Source organism: Mytilus edulis, chromosome 4 (assembly GCF_963676685.1).
Source record: "Mytilus edulis chromosome 4, xbMytEdul2.2, whole genome shotgun sequence".
Taxonomy (NCBI): domain Eukaryota; kingdom Metazoa; phylum Mollusca; class Bivalvia; order Mytilida; family Mytilidae; genus Mytilus; species Mytilus edulis.
Genome location: NC_092347.1, coordinates 89,401,606 through 89,416,353, shown reverse-complemented (window position 1 = coordinate 89,416,353; position 14,748 = coordinate 89,401,606). Strand labels below are relative to the sequence as shown.

The 14,748-nt window shown below is 34.3% G+C and overlaps 1 protein-coding gene across 3 annotated transcripts; it reads left to right on the top strand.

The window, feature by feature from the left end:
* Nucleotides 1-177: 177 nt before the first annotated feature.
* Nucleotides 178-14,407, top strand: LOC139520969 (uncharacterized). 3 transcript variants are annotated; one of them, XM_071314084.1, is made up of 8 exons: nt 178-277; nt 3,075-3,260; nt 3,885-3,958; nt 5,681-7,118; nt 7,544-8,499; nt 9,151-9,368; nt 13,218-13,780; nt 14,046-14,407. In XM_071314084.1, the coding sequence occupies exons 2-7, from the start codon at nt 3,104-3,106 to the stop codon at nt 13,285-13,287; spliced, it is 2,913 nt and encodes a 970-aa protein (XP_071170185.1). In that variant the 5' UTR covers nt 178-277; nt 3,075-3,103; the 3' UTR covers nt 13,288-13,780; nt 14,046-14,407. The 3 variants fall into 3 exon arrangements, with proteins under 3 accessions (XP_071170185.1, XP_071170188.1, XP_071170187.1); XM_071314087.1 differs by having other exon boundaries at nt 178-324; nt 3,032-3,260; XM_071314086.1 differs by having other exon boundaries at nt 180-247.
* The last annotated feature ends 341 nt before the right edge of the window (nt 14,408-14,748 follow it).

The following is a 14,748-nucleotide window of genomic DNA, read 5'->3' as shown; positions in this document are numbered from 1 at the left end:
AGTAAAGTGTTCATTTTCAAATTTTAATACAATGACAATCAAGTTTATTGTCTGCTGTCGACAATAAAGTCTATAAGATAGAGCATTTAAATTTTATTATTGGAAATTGTTAGACATATAAGTGGTAGCCAAAATAGAAAAATAATCGTCCATGTTTTTGAGTGAACTTAAAGTATCACTTTAGTATAGAAACTGAAACTATGCAAACCACAGAAATTCTTTAAAATTAATCACAATGTGAAAACAGGTTAATATATCTACAGTACAAATTGAAATGGTATAGCAACTTTAAAATTTATCAAGCACATAATTAAATATAACTTTGTGAGGTTAAATTGTTTTTCACAATACAAATTATGTCAATGAACAAACATGGATAACAAAACATGAACATGATGAAAGTGTTACAGCTAGGGGTCTTTTATTCAAAATAATAATGCATTCAAACTCTCATGCCTTTGAGACGTCCATACGATGTGTTGTCTTGTCCATACTGTCCATGGGTGGTATTGTCAATACCTTGTAAAAATATATCTAAGAGTTGTCTGAGCTTGTCTCATTTGTAGTCTATATATGACTTCAGAGTTTGATATGATTTACATTCAACATATTTTATCAGATATTTTTTTTACTATCGTTGTTTGGGTTTGAACGATGATAGTAAAAAAAAAGATCCAATAAAAAAAGTTGAATGGATCTATCAAACTCCAACATTGTCCAAAGTCCTACATTATAGGACTAGTCTCATTGGCACCCAAGACTACTATAACATAGTAGTCTAAGTTTGCACTCATTATTAAACAACATCTTCCTATATTATGTATTTTATATAACATGAGGATTATCATGATTATGAGTTTTAATTCAATAACCAGCAAACTTCATTTATTTCCTCTTTGAAATATGGAACTCTGGATACAATACAATTAATACAATATAATATTTTATTTTTCTAAATCAAAGGTCCCATTAAGAGCATAACATTAATAACAACATGACATAAACATTACAGAGTGATTAAAGAAACATAAAATAATAGTTCAAATGCATGAGGAAAAGATCAGTGGTCAAGGGGAGATAATTTTGGTATCTATTAGAGTATTTAACTAATTTCTGATGTTCTATATAGGTATTCACATAAAATAGATTAAAAACTGCTATTTTCATTACTCACAGGGTTGGCAAAGTTTTACCCGCCTGGGAAAACCCAGGGCTGCCAGGGCAATACTCCCTGAAATGGGTAATACTGGGCAATACTGGGCAATATAATTTTTTAAGCTTATTTCAACACAAAAAGAGTAAAGACTTGTGGTAGTTTCATAGTGTTGTAGCTAAATATATACATTTTATACAGATAACCATTGAAAGTCATACTAGAAGATTAAAGATTCAATTTCATTCTCTTCTCCTCTAATTCTATGTAGGCAGAATACAAGATTTAGACATTTTAGGATACCTTATTAATTTCCCAGCATTGTTTCATTAATTCAAATTTTACAAAAATAATATATTATATTGCAGTGTGGTAAATTAAAATAGATATACAATCATGCTAAAATAAATAAACACCCTACAGAGTCATGCATTAACACTTATAGAAAGTTAATTATTGTTATATAAACAGATCTGTGTTCTAATCTGAATACATTTTTTTTTTTACTTACTAATTAGTGATGTACATAGATATCATTTAAAAGGATTTTTTTTACATGCAGTTGTTTGTTCTTAGGATAATTATTGAGAAAGGCTTTTTGCTATTGATATTTGTCTAAAGTGTCTTCTTGTCTTTGAGTTGCTAGAATGATACATTCTCAAATATATACACTTGTATTATAAGTCTCTTAAACATTTACAAGTATGAAACTTATTTACTGTATAAATCAAAATGTGTTTATAAATATCTTAAATGTATTGCATTTGTGTTTAATCACTGACATGACTGAATCCTCTTCAAAATTCAGGCCAGTATTTCATATTACCCAGTATTGCCCAGTATTACCTGGTAAAACCTGGGCTGGGCAATACTCTTAAAACCTGGGCTTTTGCCAACCCAGATTACTCATGATCCATGTATAAAGATCATTTCTGATTAAATTAACTTTTCTGGGGTATTTTTTTTAATTTAATCAGTCATATCTTTTCTGAGGTTATTGTAAAGAGGGCATTCCAGAAGAAAGTGCATTTTATTTTCAATAGAATTTGAATTACAATATATAATCATATCCTCTCATGAATGTCGAGGTAACATTTCATATTTACCGCATACATTGATAAATCGTTTATGTCTGCCAGTTTCTATTTGATATTTACCTAAAAAAATTGATTTATAACATAACATGCTTTAATCATGTTAATCATCTGATCATGTTAATCATCCTATCATGTTAATCATCTGATCATGTTAATCATCTGATCATGTTAATCATCTGATCATGTTAATCATCTGATCATGTAAATCATCTGATCATGTTAATCATCTGATCATGTTAATCATCTGATCATGTTAATGAAAATATTAAAAACAATAAAATATTGAAAGTAAAAGTAAACCACCTAATCTAAGGATTTAGTTATAATATTACAAATATCAATATCAAATTTGCAATGTTTAGGAATTCTGATGACTTACTTATAATGTATTATAATGTTTATTCCTAAAATATTTATCTCTAATTATTTGGTGAGTCAAAATTGATGTATTTATATATAAAAAGTTGTTAATAATGATTGCATGACCATCGAAAGACAGCTATCATTGGCTCTGCATGACCATTGAAAGACAGCTATCATTGGCTCTGCATGACCATCGAAAGACAGCTATCATTGGCTCTATATTAGAAAAACAAGAAAACTTGCGTTGTTTTTCTTATCTTGACTACAACACAGAAAAGGTTTATACTGAATCATATATTACTCAAATTAAAACTCTGGACTACACTGAACTGCACATGCCCATCTCAAACTGAAAAACAAAATCTTTATTAAATCTTGCTAAACTGTCTTGCCTCAATACTGAGGAAAAGTCTAACAGTTAAAAACAGCCTTGTATAATACTATGCCTTGATTTTTTTCAGCTTTAGCATACTATGATAAGTAATGTGCTATGGCAGGAGTAAGAGTTTCACAGATATCTCGTGACCTAGATGTTGAAGACCTAAAGATATACTTTAGCAATTCTAAACATTCTGGTGGAAAAATAGAAAAGATTTACTTCCCTTTACTCAACAATGATGCAGTCATATTTTTTCGAAATCAAGAAGGTAATTTGTTTTTACCTGATTTTATATATTATCATAATCATGATAATAAAAAGGTCTGTTACTACAAATCTCTTAAAAAGGAAGAAATTAAAATACAATTTAAAAAAAACAAACAAATAAAAAGGATTTATAATTGCAATGTTCTATTTATTTCTCACTGTGTCTGAAAAATAAACATGTATGTTATGCCAGTTTTAAGAAAAATACATGACTATGTATGCTTTGCCAGACTGCCAGTTAACAAAAAAAACATGGACATTATGCCAGTTAACAAAAATACATGGACATTATGCCAGTTAACAAAAAAACATGGACATTATGCCAGTTAACAAAAAAACATGGACATTATGCCAGTTAACAAAAATACATGGACATTATGCCAGTTAACAAAAAAACATGGACATTATGTTAGTTAACAAAAATACATGGACATTATGCCAGTTAACAAAAATACATGTATGTTTTGCCAGTTTAGCATACTAAGTACAAATCAAATGTATATAATTCCAGTTTAGAATATGTAAATGTATATGATGCAAGTTAAGACTACATGTATATGTATATGAATGTAATATCAGTTTACTTACTTTTGTCAATCTACATGTGTATCTGTTTATAATTCAGTTGTTGACTTACTTCTATCCAGAGATCACAACATTGATGGACATGATGTACATGTTGTCAGAACAGAACAAATGGTAAATACTTTCTTCTGTGGATTCATTTATTCTCGTGGGTATTAATTTTCATGGTTTAAAGAATTCTTACATTTTAGTGGAATTTTTAGTTTTGTGGTGCAACTCTGCATACAATCCTATACAAAATTTGTTATTCGTTGAATATTTAATTTTGAGGTTCACCTGAACCCACTATGCACTAAGTCCAAGAAAATTGGTATCAAATGAATAATAATGAACCCGCAGTATGTTAACTAAATGAAGGGATCGATGTATGACACAAAATCCCTTAAAACACTTGTTAAAAGGAACATCACTTTATATGCTGATCTCTATTCAAAAGTCACATTGTTTTATACATGGATCATATGCTAAAATCAAGGGTGAAAAAGTAAAAACATTTAAACATTAAAATAAGTGGATGTAGTAATTTTCTTAATTCTGGCAATATAGTCTACTACAGAGTAAAATTGACATGTTTTTAGACACGTCTTCAACATACGTCACAGGTAAATGACATGTTTTTAGACACGTCTTCAACATACGTCACAGGTAAATGACATGTTTTTAGACACGTCTTCAACATACGTCACAGGTAAATGACATGTTTTTAGACACGTCTTCAACATACGTCACAGGTAATTGACATGTTTTTAGACACGTCTTCAACATACGTCACAGGTAAATGACATGTTTTTAGACACGTCTTCAACATACGTCACAGGTAATTGACATGTTTTTAGACACGTCTTCAACATACGTCACAGGTAATTGACATGTTTTTAGACACGTCTTCAACATACGTCACAGGTAATTGACATGTTTTTAGACACGTCTTCAACATACGTCACAGGTAATTGACATGTTTTTAGACACGTCTTCAACATACGTCACAGGTAATTGACATGTTTTTAGACACGTCTTCAACATACGTCACAGGTAATTGACATGTTTTTAGACACGTCTTCAACATACGTCACAGGTAATTGACATGTTTTTAGACACGTCTTCAACATACGTCACAGGTAATTGACATGTTTTTAGACACGTCTTCAACATACGTCACAGGTAATTGACATGTTTTTAGACACGTCTTCAACATACGTCACAGGTAAATGACATGTTTTTAGACACGTCTTCAACATACGTCACAGGTAAATGACATATAGGTCATTCTCATTGTCAGTTGTCAATAAAATTGAGAATGGAAATGGGGAATGTGTCAAAGAGACAACAACCCGCCCAAATAAAAAACAACAGCAGAGGGTCACCAACAGGTCTTCAATGTAGCGAGAAATTCCCGCACCTGGAGGCGTCCTTCAGCTGGCCCCCAAACAAATATACACTAGTCCAGTGATAACGAACGCCATACCAACTTCCAAACTGTACACAAGAAACCAAAATTAAAACAACACAAGACCAACAAAGGCCAGAGGCTCCCGACTCGGGACAGGCGCAAAAACGCGGCGGGGCCAAACATGCCCGTGAGATCTCAACCCTCCACCTATACCTCCAACCAATGTAGCAAAGTAAACGCATAACAATACGCACACCAAAATTCAGCTCAAGAGAAATCCGAGTCTGATGTCAGAAGATGCAACCAAAGAAAACAAACAAAATGACAACAATACACAAACAACAACAGACCACTAGCAGTCAACTGACATGTCAACCCTGTTCATTACTAAAGTTATGTTATGGAATTAGCAAGGTAGAATAAAGACATTTAATATAATTTTGCAGATATTCTCTGAAATATCAGCCAAACTCAATCCAGAAATATCATCTTTAGTAGCAGTATCCAATAGAATCAAAGATCGTTTAGAATATGTCATCGAAGTACAATTGGAAGAAAATCCTGAAGATCATTGTTTAGTGTTGATTGGAAACATTTTTCAGATTGAACTGGCATGGAATGCTATTAATCATTCTCTCAAAGCACAACGTAAAATCCATTCTAAAATTTACCAAAGGCAAGAATCTAAGGATGGAGACAGAGAAAGGTCAAAATTGAGGACAGATGAAGATAACGATGCTAGAGAGTCTAGTTTTACCATAAGTCATGATTCTCTGTCTCACAAGTTTAGAGAACGGACACCTGGGAAAACGGCAAGAAATGTATCACAAGAGATTCCTTTTGCTGACCTTGATTCTGACCCTTATACATCTCATGGTTATCAGAAAAGATCTACAGCTAGATTTGTAGAGGAATCTGCCAACAGGAGACCAACATCTTCCCACAAGAAGGAATCGGTCTTAAAGGAAGTTGACAATGTGCCAAATTATTTATCATCACATTATGACTCTAGTCATACAGATCCTCAGGTACGACCAAAGACTGGCACCATTACTCAGCCAAACCATACAGATAATGATAGTACAATTCCAAAATTTTCCTGTTTTGACGAGTTGGAACCTGATTTATCTGCTACATTGAAAAAGAGCGATAGAACCCAATCACAACAAAAGAAGTCATTGAGCTCAAATCCTGACTATAGGAATGTGCATCCCTCTGATTCAATAACTTTACTTGGTAGTGAGACATATCAAGTTACTGAGCCAAAAATTCATATAACCAACATCGGTGACTTATCTGATGACACTGATGAAGATGAAGTTCAGAGAATATTTAAAAGTTCAAAAGGGTCATCTGATAGCGAAAGGTCTCGACAGGCCAATGACACATTCAGAGAATTCTCTGCTACCAGTCCACAGAGAACGTTTCCTGAGGAGAAACCACCAGGGAACCAGTCCATGTTTTCTACTGATTTTTCCCTATCATCTTACCAAGAATTTACTGTAGGAAATCTTAAAGTTGTTGTGACTCTCCAAAACATAACTGCAGTTGAAACAGATGGATTAGTGAATGCAGCGAATGGAAGTTTGTTTAATGGTGCTGGTGTTGCAGGGGCCATCTCTAAAGCTGCTGGTTATCGTTTGGAAACAGAGTGTGAAGAGTTCATTAGAAATCATGGGAATATGGGTACGTCACAGGTGATGCACACAAGTGCTGGAGGTCGATTGAAGGTCTGTCATATTCTACATGCTGTTGGCCCGATCTGGCTGGAACAAAGGCAAGAGAGATGTACTTATGAATTGATACAGACTTATATAAATTGTTTTGAGTATGCTGATTCGAAATTGAAGATATCATCTGTCAGCGTTCCTTGTATAAGCTCAGGTAAGTACGTACAAACACAAAAGTATAATATCAATAGTATTGTTAGCTGTTGTAAAAGTGTGCACTGGAAAAAGTGCATTATTCATAATGCATTCAAAACATGTATAGAAGGTTAACAATTGGGATCAGAAAAAAACTTACCACACAAGAGAGGTGACCAATACAATTTCTTTTAGTTTCTGTAGATGTAATTATTTTTATATGATTTTTTAGTGTTATTAAAGGAGAAACAGGTTATATGTGGATGAGACAGCTACCCGACAACAACAATAGCCAAACAACATGTTTGCTGCCTCTTTGGATACTGTTTATAAATATATTTTCTTAGTTCTTTAAGTGTTTTAGAATATGGCATGTTGTTTAATATTGTATTAAGGTACATTTTATACCTTTATAAATACTAAATATTTAGTATATATTTTCAGGTATATTTGGTGCCCCTTTGGATACCTCAGTTCAGTGCTTTTTAGATGCAGTTTTGTTATATTATGACAAGAGCAAGTCAAATCTGAGGCAAAACTTGAGAGAAATTCACATGGTAAACAACGATGAAGATGCTGTGGTTACAACAATTGTTATCATACATTCTCTTCTGGAAGGAGGAGTACCAAAGGCCGTCCAGACAGCAAAGGTCAAGTACCTAGAACTGAAGGAGAAGGTGGATATAAGTACTCCAAGGTACTATTCTCATACAGACGATTGGGGCCCTCAGACCCTGCCTGTCCAGGGAAAGAGTTTACGACGAAGTTCATCACTGGATCGGACTCCAAGATCTAAATCAGACAGACATGAGTTAAAAACAACAGTTTATAATCCCAGTAATGTTAATTCTTCTGCAGTGCCAAAGTTTTCTTCCCCAAGAATGACCAATAGTAAGACATCTGGTATTGGTTCTAAATCCCCAGGGAAGTCTCCAGTTTTTAAACAAACTCTGACCAACCCCTCTTCACTGAGACCAAAGACAGCACCAAGTAAAATCAAATCCTCAAGGTCAAGGACCGATGAGAATGGACAGAACAGTGATTACAAGCTAACAAGCGATTTAAGAATGAATGGAGATTTTGATGGAACAGCTAGTCTCCCAGCACATTTAGTTTATCAAAATCACATTGAAGAATGCCCTATCTGTTATGAGAGAATGAAAAATCCCAAAACTCTGGACAAGTGTGGCCATTCATTCTGTCAGAAGTGTGTCGACAGACATTTTGCTAGTGGTAAACCTGTTTGTCCAACCTGTGGTACACTGTATGGAATTGTCAGAGGAGATCAACCATTAGCCTCAATGACATATAAGATAGACAGATTGTTGAAGATACCAGGTTATGAGGATTGTGATGGAGCTATTGTTATCCAGTATGATATTCCAGCAGGGGTACAAATGGTAAGGTTTATATTTTAATCACATTAGTCACTTTTTAAACAGTTATTTCCAGACCCAAGCCAAATGATGAAGAAATCCGAGTGCTTGGTTGATATACAACAGCTGTGTTAGGTTAGAGATAGTCTTGAGTTGAATTCTTAAGGAAGTAAAAAAGGTTGCAGTAGAAGTTTTCCTCAAGATGAAAAATGCCTTCATTTGTTTAAAACTTTGAAATAGTAAAGATTTGGCAACTATTGAATAGTTAAGTTTTTAAAGCTGCCTTAATTAGTCACAGTACAATGTAAGTGTTTATGTAAAGTATAAGTGTCCCAGATGTTCATTCAAAGTATGATGTTGCTATCAACATGTTGTGGTATGAAGCCACCAAAACTTGAAAGCACTACACAACTTTTTCCTATGTAACCGAAAAAAAACCCTAATATACATGTATGTAACATCATTATTTAGGACATTGAACCATACTTGAAAAGGTTATACTATATATTTTAATATTAGAACCAGTCTATAAACTATCCTACAGTGACAATTATCATATACATGTAATTCTACTGCAAGGGAAATAGATCAATGTGTATCAATTTGTCAATGTTTTTAAATTTATTGTCATTAATCTAACTTCTTGGCAAATCAAAGTTTTTTTCTTTTTACAAGAGAAATCATCCAACTCCAGGAAGAAGATACAAAGCCTTAAAGAGGACAGCTTATTTACCAAATAACAGTGAGGGAAAGCAGGTCTACAAACTTCTAAAGAGAGCATTTGATAACAAATTGATCTTCACCATCGGAGCATCACGGACAACAGGGAAGGAAGATGTCCTAACCTGGAATGATATCCACCACAAAACCAGTGTGGACGGGGGACCAACCAAGTAAGTTATATCAAGCTTAAATCCAAGGAGGATTGGGCACCTAGAGTAAGTTATTTCCACCATACAATCTGTGTGGATGGGGGACCAATCAAGTAAGTTTTATCCACCATACAAACTGTCTTGATGGGGAACCAATCAAGTAAGTTATTTGCACCATACAATCTATGTGGATGGGGGACCAATCAAGTTAGTTATATTCACCATACAAACTGTGGATCAGGGACCAATCAAGTAAGTTATATCCACCATACAAACTGTGTGAATGGGGGACCAACCAAGTAAGTTATATCCACCATACAAACTGTGTGAATGGGGGACCAACCAAGTAAGTTATATCCACCATACAAACTGTGTGAATGGGGGACAAATCAAGTAAGTTATATCCACCATACACACTGTGTGGATAGGGGACCAACCAAGTAAGTTATATTCAACAAAAAAACCAATGTGGATGTGGGGAAGGGGGGTTGTCAACCAAGTAAGTTATATCCACCACAAAACCAATGTTGATGGGGGACCAACCAAGTAAGTTATATCCACAATAAAACCAATGTGGATGAGGGACCAATCAAGTAAGTTATATCCACCATACACACTGTGTGGATAGGGGACCAACCAAGTAAGTTATATCCAACACAAAACCAATGTGGATTGGGGACCAACCAAGTAAGTTATATCCACCATAAAACCAATGTGGATGGGGACCAACCAAATAAGTTATATTATGTATATTCATCATAAAACAAATGTGGATGGGGGCACAACCAACTAAGTTATATCCACCACAAAACCAATGTGGATGGGGACCAACCAAGTAAGTTATTTCCACCATAAAACCAATGTGGATGGGGGACCAACCAAGTAAGTTATATCCAACACAAAACCAATGTGGATTGGGGACCAACCAAGTAAGTTATATCCACCACAAAACCAGTGTAAATGGGGTACAAACCAAGTAAGTTATATCTACCACAAAACCAATGTGGATTGGGGACCAATCAAGTTAGTTATATCCACCTCAAAACCAATGTGGAATGGGGACCAACCAAGTAAGTTATATTCACCATAAAACCAATGTGGACGGGCGACCAACCAATTACGTTTTATCCACCACAAAAACAATGTGAAAGGAAGACCAATCAAGTATGTTATGTCCACCATAAAACCAATGTGAATGAGGGACCACCCAAAGTAGGTTATATCCACCACAAAACCAATGTGGATGGGGGACCAACCAAGTAAGCTATATCCCCTACAAAACCAATGCGGATGATGAATAAACCTAGTAAGTTATATCCACCTTAAAAACAATATGGATGGGTGACCAACCAACTAAGTTATATCCACCATCAAACCAATGTGGATGGGGGACCAACCAAGTAAGTAATATCCACCATACAACCAATGTGGATGGGGGACCAACCAAGTAAGTAATATCCACCATACAACCAATGTGGATGGGGGACCAACCAGGTAAGTTATATCCACCACAACTAATGTAGATGGGGGACCAACCAAGTAAGTTATATCCACCATAAAACCAATGTGGATTGGGGACCAACCAAGTAATTTTCATCCACCATAAAACCAATATGGATGGGGGACCAACCAAGCAAGTTATATCAACCATTAAACCAATGTGGATTTGGGACCAACTAAGTAAGTTATATCCACCACAAAACAAATGTGGATTGGGGACCAACCAAGTAAGTTATATCCAACACAAAACCAATGTAGGTTGGGGACCAACCAAGTATATTATATCCACCACAAAACCAATGAAGATTGGGGACCAACCAAGTAAACTATATCCACCACAAAACTAATGTGGATTGGGGACCAACCAAGTAAGTTATATCCACCATAAAACCAATGTGGATGGGCGACCAACCAAGAACGTTTTATCCACCACAAAAACAATGTGGAAGGAAGACCAACCAAGTAAGTTATGTCCACCATACAACCAATGTGTATGTGGGACCACCCAAAGTAGGTAATATCCACCACAAAACCAATGTGGATGGGGGACTAACCAAATAAGCTATATCCCTACAAAACCAATGCAGATGGGGAATAAACCTAGTAAGTGATATCCACCACAAAAATAATATGAATGATGGGGGACCAACCAAGTAATTTATATCCACTACAGAACCAATTTATACAGGGGACCAACCAAGAAAGTTATATCCACCATAAAACCAATGTGGACGAACGACCAACCAAGTACGTTTTATCCAACATAAAACCAATGTGGATTGGGAACCAACCTAGTATGTATTATCCACCATAAAACCAATGTGGATTTTGGACCAACCAAGTAAGTTATATCCACCATAAAACCAATATGGATGGGGGACCAACCAAGAAGTTATATACAACACAAAACCAATATGGATTAGGGACCAACCAAGTAAGTTATATCCACCACAAAACCAGTGTGGATTGGGGACCAACCAAGTAAGTTATATCCACCACAAAACCAATGTGGATTGGGAACCAATCAAGTACGTTTTTTCCACCACAAAAACAATGTGGAAGGAAGACAAACCAAGTAAGTTATGTCAACCATAAAACCAATGTGGATGAGGGACCACCCAAAGTTGGTTATATATCTTCCACAAAACCAATGTGGATTGGGGACCAACCAAGTAAGTTATATCCACCACAAAACCAATGTGGATAGGAACCAACCAAGTAAGTTATATCGACCACAAAACCAATGTGGATGGGGGACCAACCAAGTAAGCTATATCCCCTACAAAACCAATGTGGATTTGGACCAATCAAGTAAGTTATATCCATCATAAAACCAATGTGGACGAGCGACCAACCAAGTGCGTTTTATCCACCTCAAAAACAATGTTGAAGGAAGACCAACCAAGTAAGTTTTGTCCACCATAAAACCAATGTGGATGAGGGACCACCCAAAGTAGGTTATACCCACCACAAAACCAATGTGGATGGGGGACTAACCAAGTAATCTTTATCCCCTACAAAACCAATGTGAATGGGGAATAAACCTAGTAAGTTATATCCACAACAAAAACAATATAGATTGGGGACCAACCAAGTAAGTTATATCCACCATCAAACCAATGTGAACAAGGGACCAATCAAGTTAGTTTTATCCACCATAAAACTAATATGGATGGGGACCAACCAAGTATATTTTATCCACCATTAAACCAATGTGGATGGGGGACCAACCAAGTAAGTTATATCTTCCACAAAACCAATGTGGATGGGGGTAAAACCAAGTAAGTTTTATCCACAATAAAACCAATATGGAAGGGAGACCAACCAATTAAGTTGTATCCACCATAAAACCAATGTGGATGGTGGACCAACCAAGTAAGTTATATCATCAATAAAACTAGTTTTGATTTGTAGATTAGGGACTGACAAAGTAAATGATAGCATTCATAAAATTCAGGATTAAGTAGGAAAAAGTTATGTCATGGCAAATAAAGAAAGAAAAAAAAAACTTATTTTTTTTTTACACTTATAGCAGATTTCTGAGTATTCAAGTACTTACTATTATTGGAACTGAGAACCCTATTCTACAAAAAATTGCCATTCTTTTTTTTTACATCTTCCACATTGGAAAGGATGATTCACCTCTTTCTGTCCTTCTATCTGTCTCTCCCTAACACATTGATGAAGAATTTTTCAAAATCAGAGCTTCTTCATGTTCAAATGTATAGTGAAACTGTACATTAATCTAGTAAAGGTTTATACACCAATCTTGAGGCACTGTAAATTAAGATAATAATCATATCACATCAATATATGGCACCAAACTTAACCATGTGACATCTTGTTATATATGTTTTTATTTTTTTCCAGATTTGGCTATCCAGATTCTACTTATATGAACAGGGTGAGAGAAGAACTTGCAGCTAAAGGCATCATATAATAACATTTTTAGGATAGACAGATCTTGTTATATTATGATATTTTGATAACTGAACTCATTTGGATAAGACAATTTCTTCAGATTTGAATTGATATCAATCATCTGTATTGTGGATAGCTTTTTATTGCCCTGTCCATGAGAGAAGACGGGAATTCTGATTCCAGTCTATGTGTCCATTGGCCCATTAGTCTGTCAGTTAAATAATCCATCTTTCTCCAAGTTCTGTATCAGATTTTAGTTTTGATTTAAGATTTGTTAAAATTTTGGTCAAGTGTAGTTTGTGGTCACATCAGCCATGAATTTACTTTACATATTCAAAATGAAGTTAACCAATTAATGTATGAAAAAAGTAAAGTAACAAAAGTACCAAACTCCAATGAAAATTTAAAACATAAAGTCCCTTGATAATGGCTAAATCAAAAACTCAAACACATCAAAATAATGGAAAACAACTGCTTTATTCCTGACTTGGTACAGGCATTTTCTTAAGGTGGTACCCAACACTTTCACTAAAATTAATTTGGCTCGTTTAATTTTCATAAAATTTTGTCGACCCTTTAACAAAAATAAAAAAAAATCATAAATTTTGAACCAACCGTTTTGTCAGAAAAATTACACTGGTTATATAGCAGTTTGACAAACACCAATTTTGATCATTGAGAAGCTTAATATTCCTTTTACAACACAACGTAATTAAAACATTTAGCTGACCTTACAGAGTTATCTCCCTGTAGTGTTAGGTACCACCTTAAATGCAGAAATCAGTTGACTAAACAATGCTCAGTGAGCATGAAAATGTTATAGCTAATAGTGCTTTAGTTTCATACTAGATATGAAACCAATATGTTAAGTGTTATTTTTAACAGGAGTAGTATTTTAGTTTTTTTATGTGTTTAGTAGTGGAAAAAACTTTGATCTGATAAAAAATTAAACAATTGAGTTGTTTGCTATCTAAAAATTATTGAGATAAAAATATATTATCATATCATCAAATAATACATGTCACAGTTTGATTTAAATTCTCATTATAAAAGTCTTAAATAAAGTGCTAAAAATGGTCTGTCCTGTGAGATTATATTTCTAATAAAAGATCTGAATTAATATTTTGAGGAATTTTCCCTGTAAATTGTTATGTGTAGAGATTTTCTCATATATTTATTTTGTTATGTGTAGTTTACAAAGATATTTTTGTCTGCATATTTTGTTATGTACAGTGTACAGATATTTCTGATGCTATGTATATTGTTATGGTAACTTGTGAAGGCAGCATGTACAAACATTTATTTATGTTGTAAGATTTATTGATATATATAATTGTTATTATAATTTGATATTTGGACACAATCTTTGTCAAGACTTTTACTCAGTCTCTTTAGTGCTGTAAAATCTTTTTATGATTTCAAATGAAATACAAATGTTTTTCATTTTTTATAAAAATAAACTTAAAAAGAACAGGATCTG